Here is a 19505-nt window from a genome sequence, read left to right as displayed (position 1 = left end):
TGTTTAAAACATGTGATTTGAACATAAATCTTTTTATTCACTCTTTCCCTGATGAAGACCTCGCGCTGCTCTTAAGTTAACTAAGAAAACTTGTACCAGAGTTCATTACAAATCACTCGGTTGCTAAATGCTTTCTCGAGCTACATCAAACTTGTGATGGTCCTTGACAATTATGCTAAATGCAGAATTAAACGAAGGTTAGCAGCAATGAACATTTACGGATATAACTTAGAATTTGCGTGACCTTTTATAAGTACAACGTGTCTTTCTGGGTTTGTGTGTACGCGTATGGAAATGGTCATTCTATTTCCTAAGGCGAGCTATTAGACGCGGGTACATACACGGACACACATACATTATATCACAATCATACATTTGAAACACATACCAGGACTTGTCTATACGTACTTTATTATAGAAGCTCCTAATGATTTAAACAATAAATAAATCATTTATTATTAAGAAGTACCAATTAGGCCAAAGAGTTTTCTGTTATAAAACAGGCAGATGTTCTGGAACTCAGTCAGCGAGCATCATTCTGACTTACTGAGAGTTGTTGAATACCAAACCTTAAAACTTGGGGCGCCTGGGTGGCTCAGTCGTTAAGCGTCTGCCTTCAGCTCGGGACATGATCCCAGGGTCCTGGGATCGAGTCCCGCATCGGGCTCCCTGCTCAGCGGGAAGCCTGCTTCTGCCTCTCCCACTTGCCCTGCTTGTGTTTCCTCTCTCACTGTGTCTCTCTCTGTCAAATAAATAAAATCTAAAAATATATATATATATATATAAAAAAACAAAAAACAAAAACTTAATTCATATTGTCACTGTTATGTTACCACGTACCAATCAAGTAAGATTGAATCTACATCAAGAGTTTAGTAAGGCTTTGACTATGAAGGAAATTTGGCTTTTAATACAAAAAGAAAATGAACACCTTAAATGCCCCAGTGGCATATACAAAGGAACAAGACAAATGAAATCCTTCCATCTTTGTGTGTGTCACAGATGTGTGCTTCTGAGTCTTCCAGGCGCATGATTTATTTGTTTTCCTATTCGTGTTAAGTTCGACTTCTTTACAGACGCTGTAATTATGTGGTGTATAATTGCTAATCCATCAACTTTTTAAAGACAGATTTCAAATTTTAAATTATTTCTAATTTTGCTCTTCTTTGATTTTTCTTGAACCAAAAATCTCAATAGTCATTTGCTATCTGTAATCTATAATTCATAGACTGAGATTGAACACCAAGCCTAATTCAAACTTGGAATTTTAAAGCTATTTCTGATGTAGCACATCAGCTGAAGCTATGATGGTCTTTTTCAGTCAGGAAGAAACACTTCATTATTCTGTAGGTAATGAAACCCTTGTACACACACACTCAAACACTCAACAATGCCTTAATACCATGTTTTTGAGATATAATCATGTTTATTCTGACCATTTGAGAGTTAGACCAGCTAATGTATCTAATCAAATATTGATGCAAGTCATCTAGATTTAGCTCTCTGGCAAATCCTTTCCTATGCTTTTTTGTTAACAGAACTATAAAAGCTATTTATATTGTTCCTCTCAAAGGGTTTACCCTTGTAGTCTGTATCTATGGAAATGTATTAGTAAATTTTACCTAAGTTCATGTGTTTGGGTAATGAAAAGATGTCAGCATGACAAGAAAACCACATGATTCACCCCAAAAAGAATGAAGCAGGAATGAAATTGGAATCTTTCTTTAGCTTTGTTATTCACAGCATCCTTATAATCACTTCTTTCCTGTTTCTCTAAACTACAAGGGTACAAGACAAAAAGAGTTAAGCTGGATATAAGAACACTGATGTCCCATAAACTACTTAGGTACCTTACAAACAAAAGTAGCTGGCAAAGCTACTCCAAAAAGCTACCAAAAGTGAGAATAGTTGGTTTTTTTTTTTAATATCTTTGGAAGTACCTATATTCAGAAATATAAAAAACAAGGAAAAATTATAGCAGGAGGCAGTCAGTCATATAAGGAAAGGTCAATCTCATATCATTAATATATATTATCATACATATCATCAATGCAGGTGGCTTAAATATAAATCTATGTATATTATGTTCAAAGCTATGTAAAATTATGCATAAATATTCTTCTTCCATATCTGCAGTCCTATATACATTGTATGTATTTGACTATCCTCCTCATTTTTTATCTAACTTGACTTTTCAAAAGACTAACAGAGGGAACAGAAAAAGGCTACCTTAGACCAACTCCAAGAGTTTCTATTGTCCAAGAATTATGTCAATGTCAATTTTAATGTCTTTATTTTATGACATGGGGACAAGGATGCTAAACTCATAATGCGTAATATAACAACACCACTTAACTCACCCAACCTAGTTCAGAACTATTCATACTGATCATCCAGGTTATCATAAAAGCTAGGAATATGACCTCTAATTTTTTTTTATTTATTGCAGAATAACAAAAAAGAGTAAGAAATTGGGAGGCAGGCTATGTCACTGATTTACAATTCCTCTCTTCAAAACAAAATTTATTTTTCTTTTCTTGATTCTGTAAATTCAGATTCTAATCACTTTTGGCTATATTTCGTCCTTTGATTTCTAGGCAAGTATGTTTAATTTTCTTTATTTTTTTCTTCTTTCTTTCTCTCTTTTGGTAAAAAGAAATAAATCTCCAGCATATAAAAAATGAATGCCTGAATAGAATAAAAGCAGGACCAGAAAAATAAGTTATTCTAGAAATGTTAATGTGGGTCCGGTTTATTTGGTAGACCTGGATTAGCATCTGGGAAATGCAGAACTGGAGACCAGTTCTTTTCTCCCCAGGGAGAGCTCAGATAGGAAATGTCACCCATCTACACTTCTATAAGACCCAATATATTAATTTCACTGATGCATTTAAGAATGGACTTGACCTTTTTCCAAGAGCCAAAATGGTCTTAGGAGGCATTTAATATAGTAATTATAATAATCTAGTTCCTGGCTACTAAATGATATAAATCCTAAAATATACCTAGAAAATTATTGGTTACTTTGGAAATATAAAAGTAAGTTAAATCTCACATAAAGATAGAAAAAGATAAACCTCCATAATTTAAAGTTATTAATTGCCAAAGGGATCTTAGTAACATCATATATGAAATATTCAGTTTTCTCATTTCCTTTCTTTCAAGGATCTCATCTGGTTCTTTTCATTCAATGGAACATGATTGAAATTATTAATCATAGTTATTTTTTCCCAAAAATTAAATTATGCAATACAAAAATATCCAATTTCTATAGCTTTTCAGCTCTTTCCATCCCCCTAAGTTACACTGGTAAATGTAATGTATGACTAGGGGCAGGAATGGAAATGAATGCAAAAAGTTTATATCTGAAAGTTCCGCAATAAATCTATTCAAGTCAAGCACTCTAGGTTTGAACCCCAAATAGCTATCAAATATAATGCAACACTCAATGACTTTGAGTGTAGAATTAGTCAAGAAACAAACATATATTTCCTATTTAGATAGCAACCAATAACCAAGGAAAAGCCACAAAATGAACTAAAATTCAACAAGGAGGCTAAATCAGTTTTTCACAGTGACCTTCAAACAACTAGTTCATGCACATGAAAACATCACAACAAAGAAGTGTATGTTGAGAGCTCACATTTAGAAGTAATGGGAATAAATTCAATATATGTAACATTCTTACCTGAAAGACATTCTTTCGGCTTGATTTTTCCTTGGCCCATTCAATATGTGCTCCACACAAATCCACACTTTCTGGTTTGTGCCCAGTTTTCTGTAAACAAAATTGAAATAAGAATAAAAAGCATACATCATTGGTGATGCATGTCAGGAAAAACAAAAGTTTATTGAGTTAGCGGCTTTACATACTTATAGTATAAAGCCTTTCTTTTTCTTTTTCTTTATTTTTTTTTTCAGTTTCAAAGAGATATCTGCACCCTCATGATCATTGCGGCATTATTTACAATAGCCAAGACATGGCAACACCTAAGTATCTGTTACCAGAAGAATGGATAAAGAAAATGACATGTAGATACAAATATAGATACAGATATAAATATCGATCCACATGGAAAAATTATTCAGCCATAAAAAAGAAGGAAATCCTTCTATCTGTGACAATATGGATGAACCTTAAGGGTGTTATGCTAAGTGAAGTCAGTCAAACAGAAGAAGACAAATACTGCATGATCTCACTTACATGTGGAATCTAAAAAAGTCAAACTCCTAGAAACAGAGAGTGGTTACCAGGGGCTGGGGAAATAGGGAGATGTCGGTTAAAGGTACAAACTTTTAGGGGGTGCCTGGCTGGCTCAGTTGGTTAAGCACCCGACTTTTGGTTTTGGCTCAGGTTGCGATCACATGGTTGTGGTATCGAGCCCCACGTCAGACTCCGCACTCAGCGTGGAGTCTGCTAGAGATTTTCTCTATCCCTCTGCCTCTGCCCTTCCTCCCACTCGTGCTTTCTCTCACTCTCAAAATAAATAAATAAAATCTTAAAAAAAAGAAGGTACAGACTTTTAGTTAGAAGATGAATAAGTTCTCTGAATCATTGCACAGCATGGTAATAGTCAACACTACTGTATAATTGAAAGTTGCTAGGGGAGTAGATTTTAAACATTCTCACCACACACACACACACACACACACACAGGTAACTATGCGATGTAGTAGATGTGTAAACTAATATTAACGTGGTAAACACTTCACGATATTTACATATATCACGTCATCACTCAGTACACCTTAAACTTACACAATGTTGTCATTTATATCTCCATAAACCAGAAGAAAACCCCAAATTTAATAAATGTTTATTAGGTGCCAACTGTGCACCTTTTGGAAGTTCATTTTTCAGACTTTTAAGACGATACATGTGAGTATATGTATATTTGTATTTAATGAATTTAATTTAGACCAAATAGATTATAGCATGGGCCTCCTTTTGCATGAAACAATGTGGATGTTACCTAAAAGCTTCAGTAATTCATAATAATTAACAGGGATATTATCTATATTTGTTCCTTCATATTTTATTTTATTTTTTTAAAGATTTTTATTTATTTATTTGAGAGAGAGCACAAGCAGGGAAAGGGGAAAGCAGGCTACCTGATGAGCAGGGAGCCCTACACGGGGCTCAATCGCAGGATCCTGGGATCATGACCTGAGCCAAAGGCAGATGCTTAACTGACTGAGCCACCCGGGCACCCCAATTCTTCATATTTTAATTTGATTCAAGTGTATCACATTTATATAACTTTAAATTTCCAGAACTCAGTACATTAAGCAAAAGCTCACTTGTTTGGGAAATTTCTTTATTTTCAAAGGAAGTAATGCCATATTTCAAAAACTCCAACTATTTTCAGATGTTCTGAGCTACTCTAGTTTTCTCTATAAATTGAGTATTTTTCTCAAACAATTTTTCCATAGAATAGTTTAAACTTTTAGTACAAGAGGCATATAATATTTTATTTTATTTTTTTTTTTTTTTTTATTTTTTTTAAAGATTTTATTTATTTATTTGACAGAGAGAGACACAGTGAGAGCAGGATTACAAGCAGGGGGAGAGGGAGAAGCAGGCTTCCCGCAGCACAGGGAGCCCGATGTGGGACTCGATCCCAGGACCCTGGGATCATGACCTGAGCCGAAGGCAGACGCTTAACGACTGAGCCACCCAGGTGCCCCGGCATATAATATTTTAGACAATATTTTAACAGTATGAGCTTTACTTTAAAATGAAATTATGGGGGCTCCTGGTGGCTCAGTCAGTTAGGTGAACTGACTCTTGATTTTTGGCTTAGGTCATGATTTTGGGGTCATGGGATCGAGCACCACATCGGGCACCTCACTCGGTGGGGAGTCTATTGGGGATTCTCTCTCTCCCTCTGCCCCTCCCCCCCACTCCCGCCCCCTCTCTCAAATAAATAAATAAATCTTTAAAAAAAATAAAACATGAAATTATGGAAGAATGGCAAAGATGCTATAAGAAATCTGTTCACAATTGTTGCCTCATAGCCAGTATGTCCAGTTCTATCAGTTTAATAGAAATAGACTATTTCTTCAGAAAGGCCAGAGATATGGGGGATTTACAGTAAATTGTGAGTTGTTTTTTGTTTTTTTTTCTTCTTGGCAACTAAATAAAATTTTCTTGGGACAGGAAACATTGTATAAGCCAAGCATAACTTCCCTTCAGGATAAATTCAGCTGTCAGGACAGCCATGGAGAGCATATCTTTTCTCTGTTATCTGGTAGTAATCTCATGAGAAGCCAATCAAGATGAGGATGCCTCTTACAGATGCTTCAGCCAGTGAAATATTTTTACGGGTTCACTCGTACTCTGCCACCCAGGTGATCACTATTGTGGAAGACCTCAAAGCATGATAACGATGTTCATTGTCGAGTGATTTATGATGCAGAAAAATTAAAACAACCTGCTTCCTCTACAGTTAATTAGATTATGGGATACTCAGAATCAACAGAAATAATCATTAAGAGTATGTAACAAAAGAGATGATCTTTCCCATATAATGCAGTACAGGGAAAAAAAAAAGATGGAATTGTTTTATAGAAGAAGCACTTTTAATGTGCCAAGCACTTTTCCGTTTTACAACTATCAATTCACTTAATTCTTTTAACAACTGTATTAGGTAGGTACTATTATTAACACCATGTTACAGGTAATAATATGCTAGAATATTTAGGTATACTTTCCCAAGGTAACACAGGTAGAAAAGGAGGAGCCCGGATTAAATGAGGGCAATGTCACTCCAGAGTCTACTCCTAACCACTGTGCAGTCCTTGAAAATTGAACATTCACTGCTATCACGTTCATGTTTAAACATGTAACATTTTGGGAAAAGATATGACTTTCTTATTAGACCCTAGTGCAGAGATATTAGCCTTGTTTCTGTCCTTCTCTGTTTAACTCGATCTTCCCATTGGGCCTTTACACCACCTGTTTGCCCGGAAAACCTCTATCTTCACATGGTTGACTCCTTCTTATCCATCAGGTCCCAGATAAATGTCACCTTGTCAGAGGTCTTTTCTGACTGTCTTATATAAAAGAGAGCTGTCTTCCAGCTTACTCTCTATCTCACTACTTGTTTTAATTTCAATGCAGCCTTCTTCCTAACTGAAATTAACATTTATATTTTTATATGCTGTCTGTTTTTCTCCCACTAAAATTAAGCTCCCTGAGCTGGGGCCTGGTTTGCCTTTTCCTCCACTATCTTTCCCAATGTATGGAACAGTGCCTGGCACAAAGTTGTTGTTCAATGAATATTCGCTGAATTCATAAATGAAGGAAAAATACCAAAATGCAACTAGCTTTTGTGCTTTGGAAGTAAGGTTTGGGCATCTAAAAATTCCCCATGTTACAACAATTACAATTTATATTTGGTTTTGGAAAAGTGAAAAACAGTTTAATGGACTCATGTGGATTGAACCCAGTATTTCACAGAACCATTCAATAGACATTAACTGCACACTTACTATACGTCAAGTGTTAGCCATGTGTTGGGCACTGGGACTCCAGAGGTAAGGAAGATACTCACTCTTCCTTTCAGAATCCCATACCAGCCTCAGACTCTATATATTTTCAGTAGACTTTCTCTCTATGGCAAAAAGCAATCTAAGCTTTTCCAGAGTTCTCACCATCCGGCTCTGCCACACTCTTCTCATCAGCATCATACATTAAATCCCATGGCTTTGGTCCTGGCTTGGATTTTTCTCAGTCTGAACTCTGCCCATCATTCAGTCACCTCCCATGACCCTGACCTTGATTCATGCATTCTTCATGAACCCATGGCTTCACCTCCTCTCCATTTCAGCAATCTTCATTCTGCTTTTCAGCTAACAAATCCCATGTTCTGAGTTTTCATTACTTCACCCTGTAATGTTGGCTTTTGATGTGACTGGAATCACCAGACCTTTTGTGTACCCCTCCAGGCCCTTCCTGGTTTTACTTCCTTCCACAAACAGGCCTATGTCCCCATCTCAGCAGCCACTTCAATACTCCCCCATCTCTCACTCTCTTGCTTTCCCCCATGCGATGATCCACTCCACACTTTCATCCACTTTTCCTTCTTCTACCATTTTCCTCATATTCCCTAATTCTAGAGAAATAACTTTTGACTACTCAGAGTAGTAACATTACAAATAATGGCCACTTTCTTCAGCTGGGTTTTTAACTCTACTTAGGGGGGAAAAAAAAAACCAAACCTGTGATAAAGACACCTAACATATCCATGAAATCATTACCAAGACCAATGTCATCAACACTTAGCAAACTTTTTTGTGTGTTCCTAGTCACTTTCTGTTCTTTCTCATAACACCTCTCTCCCAAGCTTCACCCCTTTCCAGTAGCCCATCAAATGGCATTCTCCTAATTTGCAGAGATCATACAGCCCTTGAGCTAGAGCTTTCGCCACTCTTTCCACTTTCATAGTCCGTGTAATCAAAATGAACGAACATAAACTTTAATAAATCCCTATATGTCGAGCCCTCTGAAATCTTTATATCGATTTCTCATTTATTCCTTACAACAGTCTTGCACGGTTGTTACCATTGCCTTCAACTTACAATGTGGAGAAACTCAAGCAGGGAGTGGTTAAGTGCCATACATAAGCTCACACACTTAATATGTGCCTGAGCTGAGCTAGGAATTCACTGTCCTCTGATTCCAAGTCCCAAGTTCTTGATCACAACACAATACATGACCTCCTCTCCATACCTAGCCTTTCCTCCTACTAGGTCACATGATGAGAATTAACATTTTCTATCTCTTCCTTATAAGTGTGATCATTTCCCATATTCTGTTCTGGCTCCTGGACATTTGGATCTGAGTCTGTAATTCTGGTCCACCTGTCTAATGAACTCCCATGCCTGGCATGACAGTGGCGTCTATGAACATCAAAATCTCCTGGCCTGTTGTTGCCAGACAGTGCATGATCCACTCACAAAGCATGTCCTTTTCTGTCTCAGAGGAAGAGATGCTCCTTCTTCAGCCCACGGCTTTTCCTTTCTGGTTCCTAATTCAATCTAATCCTCTTCCTCATTTTCTGAGTTGTCCCTTTTCTCCTACATTTTCAACCTCCCTCTCGCAAATAGATTACATCCTTTAGCCCACAGCCACACTTAAGTCACTCCTGTTCAAAAAAATATGTAAGTTTATGCAAACATCAATCCCACAATCTTGCTTGTTCTCAATCTCACCTATTTCTTTTCCATGATTGCCAGGATTCTTGAGTTTTCTGCAGTCACATTCTCTGCTTGCTCATGTTTCATTCTCTTCTCAAGCCACTGCAGGCTTTTACTCTCTTCCTTAACTAATCTAAAATGGTTTTTTATGTCATTTTATTTTTATTTTTTTAATTAGCATATTATGTATTATTTGTTTCAGGGGTACAGGTCTGTGATTCTTCAGTCTTACACAATTCACATCACTCACCATAGCACATACCCTCCCCGATGTTAATCATGAAGGTCAACAAAAACAGTCTGATGCCTTCTCCCCCATCATCCTTCTACTTGAACTCTGGACTGTTAGATTCTGCTCCTTTTCCTTAAAAGTTTCTACCCCTCAGCTATGGAGACATTTTCTCTCTAAATTTTTATTTCACCTTTTGTACTCTCCCTTCTCTGTTTCTTTACTGACTTCTCTTCCTCTTCTCACTTCTTAAGTGTTGGTAATCCCTGGTTTACTGTTCTAGGCCATCATTATTTCTTATAGTTTATATGCTTCCTATGGATTTGGTCTTGCTTCTGGTCTGATCCATCACTTGGGACATATTGACTCCTCAATTTTTCCTCTGGCCCCCAGCTCCCGCTTATGTACCAGAACTGTGTTTTCTAACTAACTACCATTAGGCTGTAGCACAGACACCTCTGTGAAATCATTGTCTTCTTCTCAGACTTGCCTTCTTTTCTCTGTTGCTTGTCTTGCTTAATTATCCCCTATCCACTTCACCTTCTTCATTTTCTTAATTCTTCCCTTTCCTTTACCACTTAAAGCAAACAATAGCCTGAATAGCCTGAAACATAGCGTGAATTCCAGAATGAACTCCATCTTCTTCATCTCATGAACACAGCCTCATTTAAGCTCTTATTTTCTCTCATCTGAATTCTCTCACTGTTTCCTCTGGGTCCACAAAAAAAACATTTCATTTCATTCTCCACATTTTGACTTTTTTCCTTAAAACACAAATCTTACCATATTTCTTCTGGAAAACGTATTATCTACAGGATAATGCACAAATCTCTCAGTAGGGTATACAGGCTCTTTTACATCATTTCCCAACCATCCCTCTGAGTTCCCTTTATCCCTCCTTCTTCTACAGCCAACCATGCTAAATTCATGGCAGTTCCAATACCCACTGTGATTTCACAGCTCTATACGTTGGATGCACCCTTTTCATCTGGAACACATTTATTTTTCTTTGACCCACTCTGGTTCGTTTTGATGATGTAACTCCAAAATAATCTCCATGAGGTGTTCTTTTAGCTCTGCTGGCCCAGTCTCTTCTCCCCAGCATCCCCCCTATTCTAAAATCCATTTTGTTACAATTCTTTTTGTTATACAATAGAGAACTAGAGTGGAAAATTTCCAGATTCCTTACAAAATAAATAATACATTTCAGGATAATAGTTTACAAAATGAGATCATTTACAAAATGTAATTTAATTGTTTACAAAATTAAAACACAATATTCCCATTCATATTGATCTTTAATAGGAAATGACCTTATGTCACAATCAAAGCAAATGATAGAGTTTGGGATCAATTCAGAAGTATACCAGAAAAAGTTAAATTGATTTGAGTAAAATTCAGTAAATAAATATATCAGCTTCAAGAAGAGAAAACTAAGATATATTGGTAGAGGAGTATATAAAAATGATCCTGCTCAGTAGTTCATTATTACAAAGCTAAAGCAGAAAGACCTAGTCTTGAAGAACAATGCTAAGAACTCAGATTTATTAGAAGGAAAAACTTTCAGAATTTAAACATTGTTAAACACTGGAACAAGTTTTTCAGAAAAGTTGTCGAATTTATTTGGAAGACAGTCAAGATTTTATTCAAGAAGGCTGAAATTAAAGAATCCTTTAATAGAAAACATATTTCTGATTCTACAGCTATAAAACACAAGAAAAAGTCTGCTAATGAACTACATGATGCCAATGGATCATATTGTACATCATTATAAAAATATACTTTTTAAAAATTGACTAAATTTGGATTTAAATCTAAGAGTGTACTTATCATATCTCTTCTGAGGTAAACTTAAAGTATAAATGACTGATTTTTTAAATATTTAAATAGGATTATTTAAAAGTTACTGCTTCTGGACAATAAAATATAAAAACCTCTTTGTTGGGGCAATGTGAAGTCATTAAAAATTGATCCTGGGTTTTGTCCACTTCTGATTTTTATTATTCTTTTAGTTTATCTTTACTATTCCCCAGTAATAGCTGACAGGGTATCCTCTCTGTCTTTTTCTCTGACTTAGATTAAACCTTTGGGATTACGTTTTCCATTTTTTATGGGAAATTTGGGGCCCTTTAATGCACATTAAGAAAATATCAAAGGCCAGATGATCTTTTGCTTGATGGCATTTTCCATGAGGAAGACTGGGCATGTGTGTAGGCAACAAATCACTGGACCACTCATTATCCTACCCTTATCACTAGATGGGGTTACAAAAAAACAAAACAAGACTCAGATTTTATGAAACAGGTTATTAGCTACCATTTTTTATTTTGGATTAATTGCTATTCCAGAATATAGACTCAGATTGTCCTTATCAGTTTGAAACATGAAACACAAAATCTGTTTAGAGGAATTAAGTTTTATCACATAACTGGTTTTGATTCTAGAAAATCATTCATGGAGGAGGATAAAACTCACTTATAAATTCTCATTTGGGCAAAATGATTTAGGAAAGAATGCCTCATGGATACCTGATCTTATTAATGTCTAAAGTATGGCCGCTGTCAGCATAGAAGACGATACTTGGATTGTTAAGATGTGGGTTTTATGTATATGAATATAAATGATGTTAATAATAACTGAAATTGTTTCTACAGTGAAATTTCTCAGTATATACAAGACCAAATCAAACCAGATTTTCAGAAAAGCAAATCTTTGTTGGTGACTTTGGGCGCTAGAATGTTGTATGTTTGGGTTTTTTGTTTGTTTTTTGAGGAAAAAGTATGCTCTCCTTTTCAAGAAATGAGCAGATACATTGCATTTAGTTCTGAATCCAAATCTTGCCAGAATAAATACAATAGTTTCTATTTAGTCTATTTTTGTTGTATGCTGATACTGTCTTCCATTTGCATTACATAAAAAGCTATTTAATTTTGCAAGGTGACTAGCTTGGACACATTTTTGGTGCCTCAGGTGCTCCCTCAGAGTCCTTACCTAGACCCTCATCCCATAAGTCTACCTCAGCTATCCTTGCAGATAACCAGCCTGCTTGAACCCATTTGGTCCCACTTCCTGAGGATGGCCAGTCACCTTTTTGGAATTCGAGGCCCTCTCTCCTGGCTGCCAGAGTGCAGACAGGCTTTTTGCTCTTCATCCACTTCCAGATTTGTATAAAGTGCCACTTTACAAGGTATAGGATCTGACTTTCTGAATAGCCATCCGAGGGTGTGCCCAGGGTTCATAGGATGCAGGCAGTGAAGACTCTGGGCGGTGAACTTTAGCCAAAAGGAAGCAGGAAATGGGAAGAGACTTAGCAGATAAATTCCTTCTCCTCCAACCCTCCTTCCCTCCCACACACTGCCTCATGCTTTCTCCAAACATGCTTCTTTCTAAGTCAAGTGCTGCAGCTGCCCAGTGATTCTCTGTGTCTCTTTGAGGTTCACTGGAGAGTAGCAGCCTGCTTCATGACACAGCCCCTCCACTATTCCCCCAACATTTCCTGCCTCGCTTCCTTTGTGACTCACTCTCTAAATCATGGATTCATGCCTTCCAATAAAAGGATGGGCACTGAATTCAGGCCTTGTTCTCTGGAGAATTAGGGCTGAGATCACTGATTCTTGTGGCAGAGATGAATAGTACTACACCAAAATGTGTGTTGTCACAGGGAAGGAGCTCACCAGCCATGGACTCCCTTTTTTCCCGGCCCTCTTTGCATCAACATGTGGCCACTTTACGCACTGTCATCACTGGAATGGGAGCAAGAACGATGTGAGGCACTTATGGGCTTACAGCTTTAAAGAGCACGCAGACCTTCTCATGTTCTCTCTACCTTTTCCTCATTGGCCCCTAGGAGTTTGCAGAACCGACAGATGAGAGAAGCACCATCTAGCAGAAAACTGACCAGGGATACCTGTTTTGGACTTTGGTATGAGTAAGAAATGAGGTTCTGCAAAAATTTTGGATTGTATTTGGACAGCAGGAAGTGTTCCCCTACCTGAAGTCGTTATATTAAGGAAAATTAAGGCAAGGATTTTAAGTACACTGCCATTAAGCAGCAATCTGGACATCTGAATCCAATTGGCTTCCAGTGACTTTTCTCTTAGCTACTATACTCTATTGCTCCATGTAGTAATAACAACGATAATAATAAATACAATTAGTATTTATCATTGCGTGTGCCAGGCATGCTGTATCAGTTTTCTCAATAATCTCACAATAACTGTCTGAGGTAGGTACTCCTATTAACCTCACATTGCAGGTGAAATATCCAAGGATTATAGGAATAAATAAAATGTGAATCTGATGGGGCCCTGGGTGGCTCAGTCGTTAAGCGTCTGTCTTCGGCTCAGGTCATGATCCTGGGATTGAGCCCCGCATCGGGCTCCCTGCTCAGGGGGGAGTCTGCTTCTTCCTCTGCCCCTCTCCCTGCTCCTGCACTCTCTCCCCCGCCCCTCTCTCAAATAAATAAATAAAAAGTCTTTAAAAAAATAAAATAAAATGTGAACCTGGGATTCTCAACCCAGGTGGTCTAACTTATTCCACCTGATATAGTATACTGCTTCCCAGAGCATTTCAACTCAGTAGTGAACTGTTAAGAAAGACCAAATACATAACATTCATTTAATCTCAAAATGCACTGTCGAGTATAAGTCTATTTTATCTTAGAGAAATGCAAACTCTAAATCAGATGCATTACATTGACCAAAATGATAAACCACAGAGAGTCAAACTTCATAATTAAAATAGTTTTCTGAGAGAGCCTAAGGTGAGGTTTATTGGACAGTAAACTATTATCCATTTATAAAGCATCCTATCAATTTCATAGATTTTTGTGGTTATTAAAAATTAGGTAAGATACAGAATTTATTGCAGTTAATGGCTAAATCTTGAGAGAATTATAACCAGAGAACATGGCTTCATTTATAGTAATATTGATCACTTGATTTCATTTTTTTTCCTTACAATGTTTATGCTAATAAAACACTAGAATTCAATTTCTTTTCTTTCTTTCTTTCTTTTTCTTTCTTTCTTTTTCTTTCTTTCTCTTCTTTCTTTCTTTCTTTCTTTCTTTCTTTCTTTCTTTCTTTCTTTCTTTCTTTCTCTCTTTCTTTCTTTCTTTTCATCCCTACCCATCATCCTCCAGATTTTGGAGTATCATTTTTCTCTAATTTTTAAAGGTCTGATGAGGCCATATGATAGTGTAGTCTGTGACTATACTAGAAACTGCCCCGATGTTAACAATCCTGACTTTGCCAGAGCACTATCATTAGGAGAATTAAAATATTAAGCAGAAATTTAAGATGCCTTCATTAGACTAAGTTTGGTAGATCTATTGTTTGCCCCTCCAATACTTATGATCTTTTTCAGCAGGGATCCAAATAAGGGCTCAATACTCACTTTACAAAGATAAAATAATTCCATATTCATTTTGCACAGAAAACTCAATAATTCATGAATAGCTTTCTGATTGAAACTATTTTCATCTTTTTTGCTAAATCACATCATTTTACTCCCATAAATAAGTCCATTTTGTTATTAAAGCCATACTACAGTAAATGAGCATTAGATGTATTACATTATTTAATTAATGCTTGTGTTCATTATTTACATTGGAAGTTAACAATATTAAAAAAGTAAACAAATTATTTTAAAGAGGCCCTTTATATTACTCTTTTTTTGCTTTCAAGATTATGGCTGAATGAGTGGTTTGAAAAAGTTAATAGTTTATTAAATGCCTTGGAAAAGTTTTCTGTCATTAAGAGCAAAAATGCCAGTGTTTGCCTCTGAATAAAAATTATCAGTACAGTGTAAAGAGAAAAAAATCAAAGTAGCCCCCCCCCAGCCAAAAAAAGTTACACACGCAGTTAACATGTAGGCTCCGTACTGAACATACTGGTTTTAGAACCATAAAATTTTAGGGGAGAAATATTGCCTAAAATGTTTATAATGCTTTCGAATTTATGTCAGGCTAGGTTTATGTTAACTAGGATTTGTGAGCATTGCGGGATAAATATACCAGAAACAGCTGACTGATGAGAGTAAGTTCCACTTGGTCTGAATTTCAATGGATGTGGAGACAAGAGAAATTTCTTAAACCACAAATAAACTTTTACATTGTGTTTATTTTATTAGGTATGCCACCAAACATATATTCTGGAATCACATAAAAATAAGCTCCGCTTTGCTACTGGTGTTCACTGATGTGCTGATATGCCCACATTCTTGGGATAGGATATTTATAGTTCTCTCAGACAAACTGCCCCTCTTGCTTTCTTTGCACTAGGACTTCTTTAGAGAGAACCATACAGTGAATTGTCAAGGACATCTGAGAATATTAAAGTATTTTCTGAGTGAGATGACCTGTGATTCACTAAGTGCATTGGGCCATACTGATGACAATTTGGCAGTTTTGTCATTTTCCTTGTCAATAAGAGCACAGGTCTTATGGCTCTCCTCTGTTTCACCAGATTTTTATTTTTATTTTTTTAATTTTTATTGTTATGTTAATCACCATACATTACATCATTAGTTTTTGATGTAGTGTTCCATGACTCATTGTTTGCATGTAACACCCAGTGCTCCATTCAGTACCTGCCCTCTTCAATGCCCATCACCAGGCTAACCCATCCCCCCCACCCCCCTCCCCTCTAGAACCTTTAGTTTGTTTCTCAGAGTCCATAGTCTTTCGTGGTTCATCTCCCCCTCCAATTTCCTCCCCTTCATTTTTCCCTTCCTACTATCTTCTTTTTTTTATCACCAGATTTTTAGAACATGTCTCTCAAATCATTTAAAAAGTCCTTCTTCTTTGTGTTAAAAGTAGAAAATATATATATATCTTAATTACTCAAACCTGTCTCTGAAAACTCTGAATTACCTTATTTATTTGTTTATTTATTTATTTATCAGAGACAGAGAGAGCAAGCAGGGGGAGTGGCAGGCAGAGGGAGAAGCAGGGAGCCCGATGTGGGACTCAACCTCAGGACCCTGGGATCATGTCCTGAGTCAAAAGCAGAGGCTTAACTGACTGAGCCACTCAAGCATCCCTGAATCTGCCTTAATTTAAAGATAGTTAGTATTGGTTGCAAAGGACTCCAGGGTGCTTACAGAATGAAATTATCTCTGTTCACAGTCCTCTTCAAGGTCTTTCCTAAACCGGTTCCACATGGACTTTCCAACCATAATGGAGTGCTTTCTGTTCCTCAACTTATCTTGAGGCAATCTTTCACTTGTAGGTGCATCCAGGCAATTCATAGAAGAAATGCAAAATAGTCTGGATGAAGGCACATCTACCCTAGGTCTTAAGGAACTTCCAAGAATCATTTTCAAGAACAATGATTAGCACATAGTGCATGGGGCAAAGCCAGATTTCAATTCATGTCTGTATAATAAATACAAGAATTAATTTCCTACATTTTATCATTGGTTACTCCCTTATTTCTACATAAAATGTCCCTTTCAACCCATTTCTGCCTCGAAATCCTATTCATCCTTCAAAAACATGTTCATCTGTCACTCCCTTGACAGATACATTTAGAATCTTTTCCAGTTGGAAGCAATCTCTCTTTTCTGAGTTACTATAAAACTAACTCATGCCTCTGTTCATGCCATTTTGGAGCAACTATCAATATCCACCTTTCTCACTACAATTACTTGATTTGTGGGCATACCTTCTATTTGTTTCTAGACCCTCAAGGGAAAGATCTGAGTCTGATTCATTTTTGTATGTTTCACAAGACCTAGCATAGTGGCTTAAACATCAGGGATGCCCAGTGATTTTGCGCAATGAACAAATGGAGAAATATATTGGTTGAGCATCACTTGGAAAAAGAGTTGAGCATATATAGGTTGAGCATCACTTGGAAAAACAGTTTCCCTGGGAAAGGATTACCTGTAGCTAGATCTATGGTTCCCCACCATATTTTATATTATATATATAATCTCTTTAGTCATGTATTGTTATAATAAACCTACATATGATTCTGCCTCCTCTATCAGAAGATAAGCGCCTTAAGAGCAGGGATCATATAGTATTCATCTGATATCTCTAGGGTTTAAAAACACATTGTGTGATACCTGTTAGGAGTTGTTAATTCTTTGTAGAATAAATAAATGAATGAGTGCTCTAAATTACAAAGCTTCCCTCCCATAAGGCAATCTATCATTTTTTTTTAATCAAGAATGCATATTTGTCACATCCCATGGCTAGAGTCAGGTTCTAGTCCATATCAAGCAGAAGCTCTAAAATCACAAAGCACAGCAGGTACCGAGGAGGCAGATGGTATTTGAAGTGCTGGAGCTGATTGAAATACTTCACTGACACTAAAATAGACAAGTGTACCTGAGACATGCAAGGGGTGTGAGTCCATTCCTCAGATCAGAAACCAAACTGACAGCTTTTGTTTCTTTGGGACTTTTTTAAACAGATAAAGCAAATATAATGTAGATGCCTTTTGAGGCAAAACTTTTTTCTCTTGGACTAAATGAGATGAAGCCATGATCTCAGAAGAATCAACTTCCTCTCTTGCCTTTTTCCATGATAGGCCTTGTCCTTTGAAGACATGTAACACCTGGGTCATACTTCTGTTCAGTATGTATTTATTAACAAGAACAGCTATGATAGATTATTCTAGGGTGAAGGTAGCTGGAGAATACTGGCACGCCTTCTTAAAGATTTGCCCCTGGTAGCAAATTCCAGTCCTTGATACTCTTCTCAAGCTTTTTTTTTTTTTTTTTATCTTATCTTCCAACCAAACAAAACAAAACAAAAAATGAAAAAACTCATTTCTCTTTTTAGCACACAGACCTTGCCCATTCTCAGTTTCATGTCATCGTTCATATTTTTTAATTCACTGGAATTCCCTGCCCACAAATTTCCACATATTGAAATTATAACCATCCTTCAAGGCCCAATTCAAATCTTTCACAGATGTGAGCTCTCCCTCCTTTAAATCTCAGAAAAACTCTTTTATGTTTCTTATTTCATCTCACCCTATTTTTTGGCAAAGATGTTATGAAGCAAAGACTATATCTTGATTATATCTCTATGCCTTATATGTAGCCCTAATGAGCAAGCTGTTCATTGTAGGATTTCAATACATATTCTTATGAAGTCTTTTCCTACCAAGGCTTATATAAATAGCACAAACTTGATTAACCAAATGCATATTTAAATGAAAGTGAGGTAGATTGTAAACGAGAAACTATGCTATTTAGACCAACTCTCCACTGAAAACAATGAAAAATGCTGGATAAAATATTTCTTTTTAAAATTGCCTTAAAAATATTGAAAGCCCGTAAGATAGTGGGGGCTGCTAGGGTAAATATTTTTGGAAAATGGGAATCTGAACCCAGAGAGGAAAGCTGAATATCAAATCAACATAACTGCTCTTTGCCTGAGGGCATCTGTTTATACTATACATTTGAACTTTGGTCAATTGACTTCACAGAATAATGGAAAAGGTGCTGCCTGAGGTCTTATGAAAGAATAAAGGAGAACAAATATTAAACTTGTTCTCTTTCTCTAACTTAAGGGATTATAAAGAAAACTGCCTTTGTAGATGAGCAATGTGAGAGAAGAAAAAAAAAAAGGAAGACTGAAGAATAATTCTGTCCCTGAGAAGTTGTATGCTCTCCTATTATGTATACACAATTTGAAAGTTTTAAACAGTTAACTTAGATTGAGCTAATCAATCACCAGGAATGTCCCAGACACTTTGAGAAAAATGTAAAATATTCTGGAGTAGAACATGTTTATCCCAGGACTAAATGATTAGCACACAGTCAAAAATAACCAGACACACAAGGAAACAAAGCAACAGAGAAGTAGCAGAAACAGACTGATGGAGACTTCAGATGTTATGTTACAAGACACAGAATATAAAACAACTATGGGCTTCTAATTTTAATGAAATAAAAGGGAGTCTGGAAAATATCTGCAGAAGACAACTATCACAAATGACATAATAAATAAAAAACTTCTAGAAATGAAAATCACAATAATTGAAATAAAGATGTTTATCACAAAGGGAGATTGAATTAAAGAATGGAAGATAAACCAAGAGAAATGGTTTTGAATGCA

The 19505-nt window shown here is 36.5% G+C and overlaps 1 protein-coding gene across 3 annotated transcripts in view; it reads right to left on the bottom strand.

Annotated features, from left to right (window-relative positions):
• Positions 1-19505, bottom strand: part of ARHGAP15 (Rho GTPase activating protein 15) — a 600173-nt gene that overhangs the window by 474115 nt on the left and 106553 nt on the right. For all 3 annotated transcript variants that reach the window (XM_045868934.1, XM_064586464.1, XM_054506238.2), the window contains one exon: positions 3689-3778. In XM_045868934.1, coding sequence (XP_045724890.1) covers positions 3689-3778 — 90 coding nt within the window. The remainder of the gene's footprint in view (positions 1-3688; positions 3779-19505) is intronic.

The sequence above is a fragment of the Mirounga angustirostris genome, unplaced genomic scaffold, assembly GCF_029215605.1.
Source record: "Mirounga angustirostris isolate CCGP_5_RB_7025 unplaced genomic scaffold, mMirAng1.0.hap1 SCAF_3, whole genome shotgun sequence".
NCBI lineage: Eukaryota > Metazoa > Chordata > Mammalia > Carnivora > Phocidae > Mirounga > Mirounga angustirostris.
This window is presented reverse-complemented; position numbering and strand designations above follow the sequence as displayed.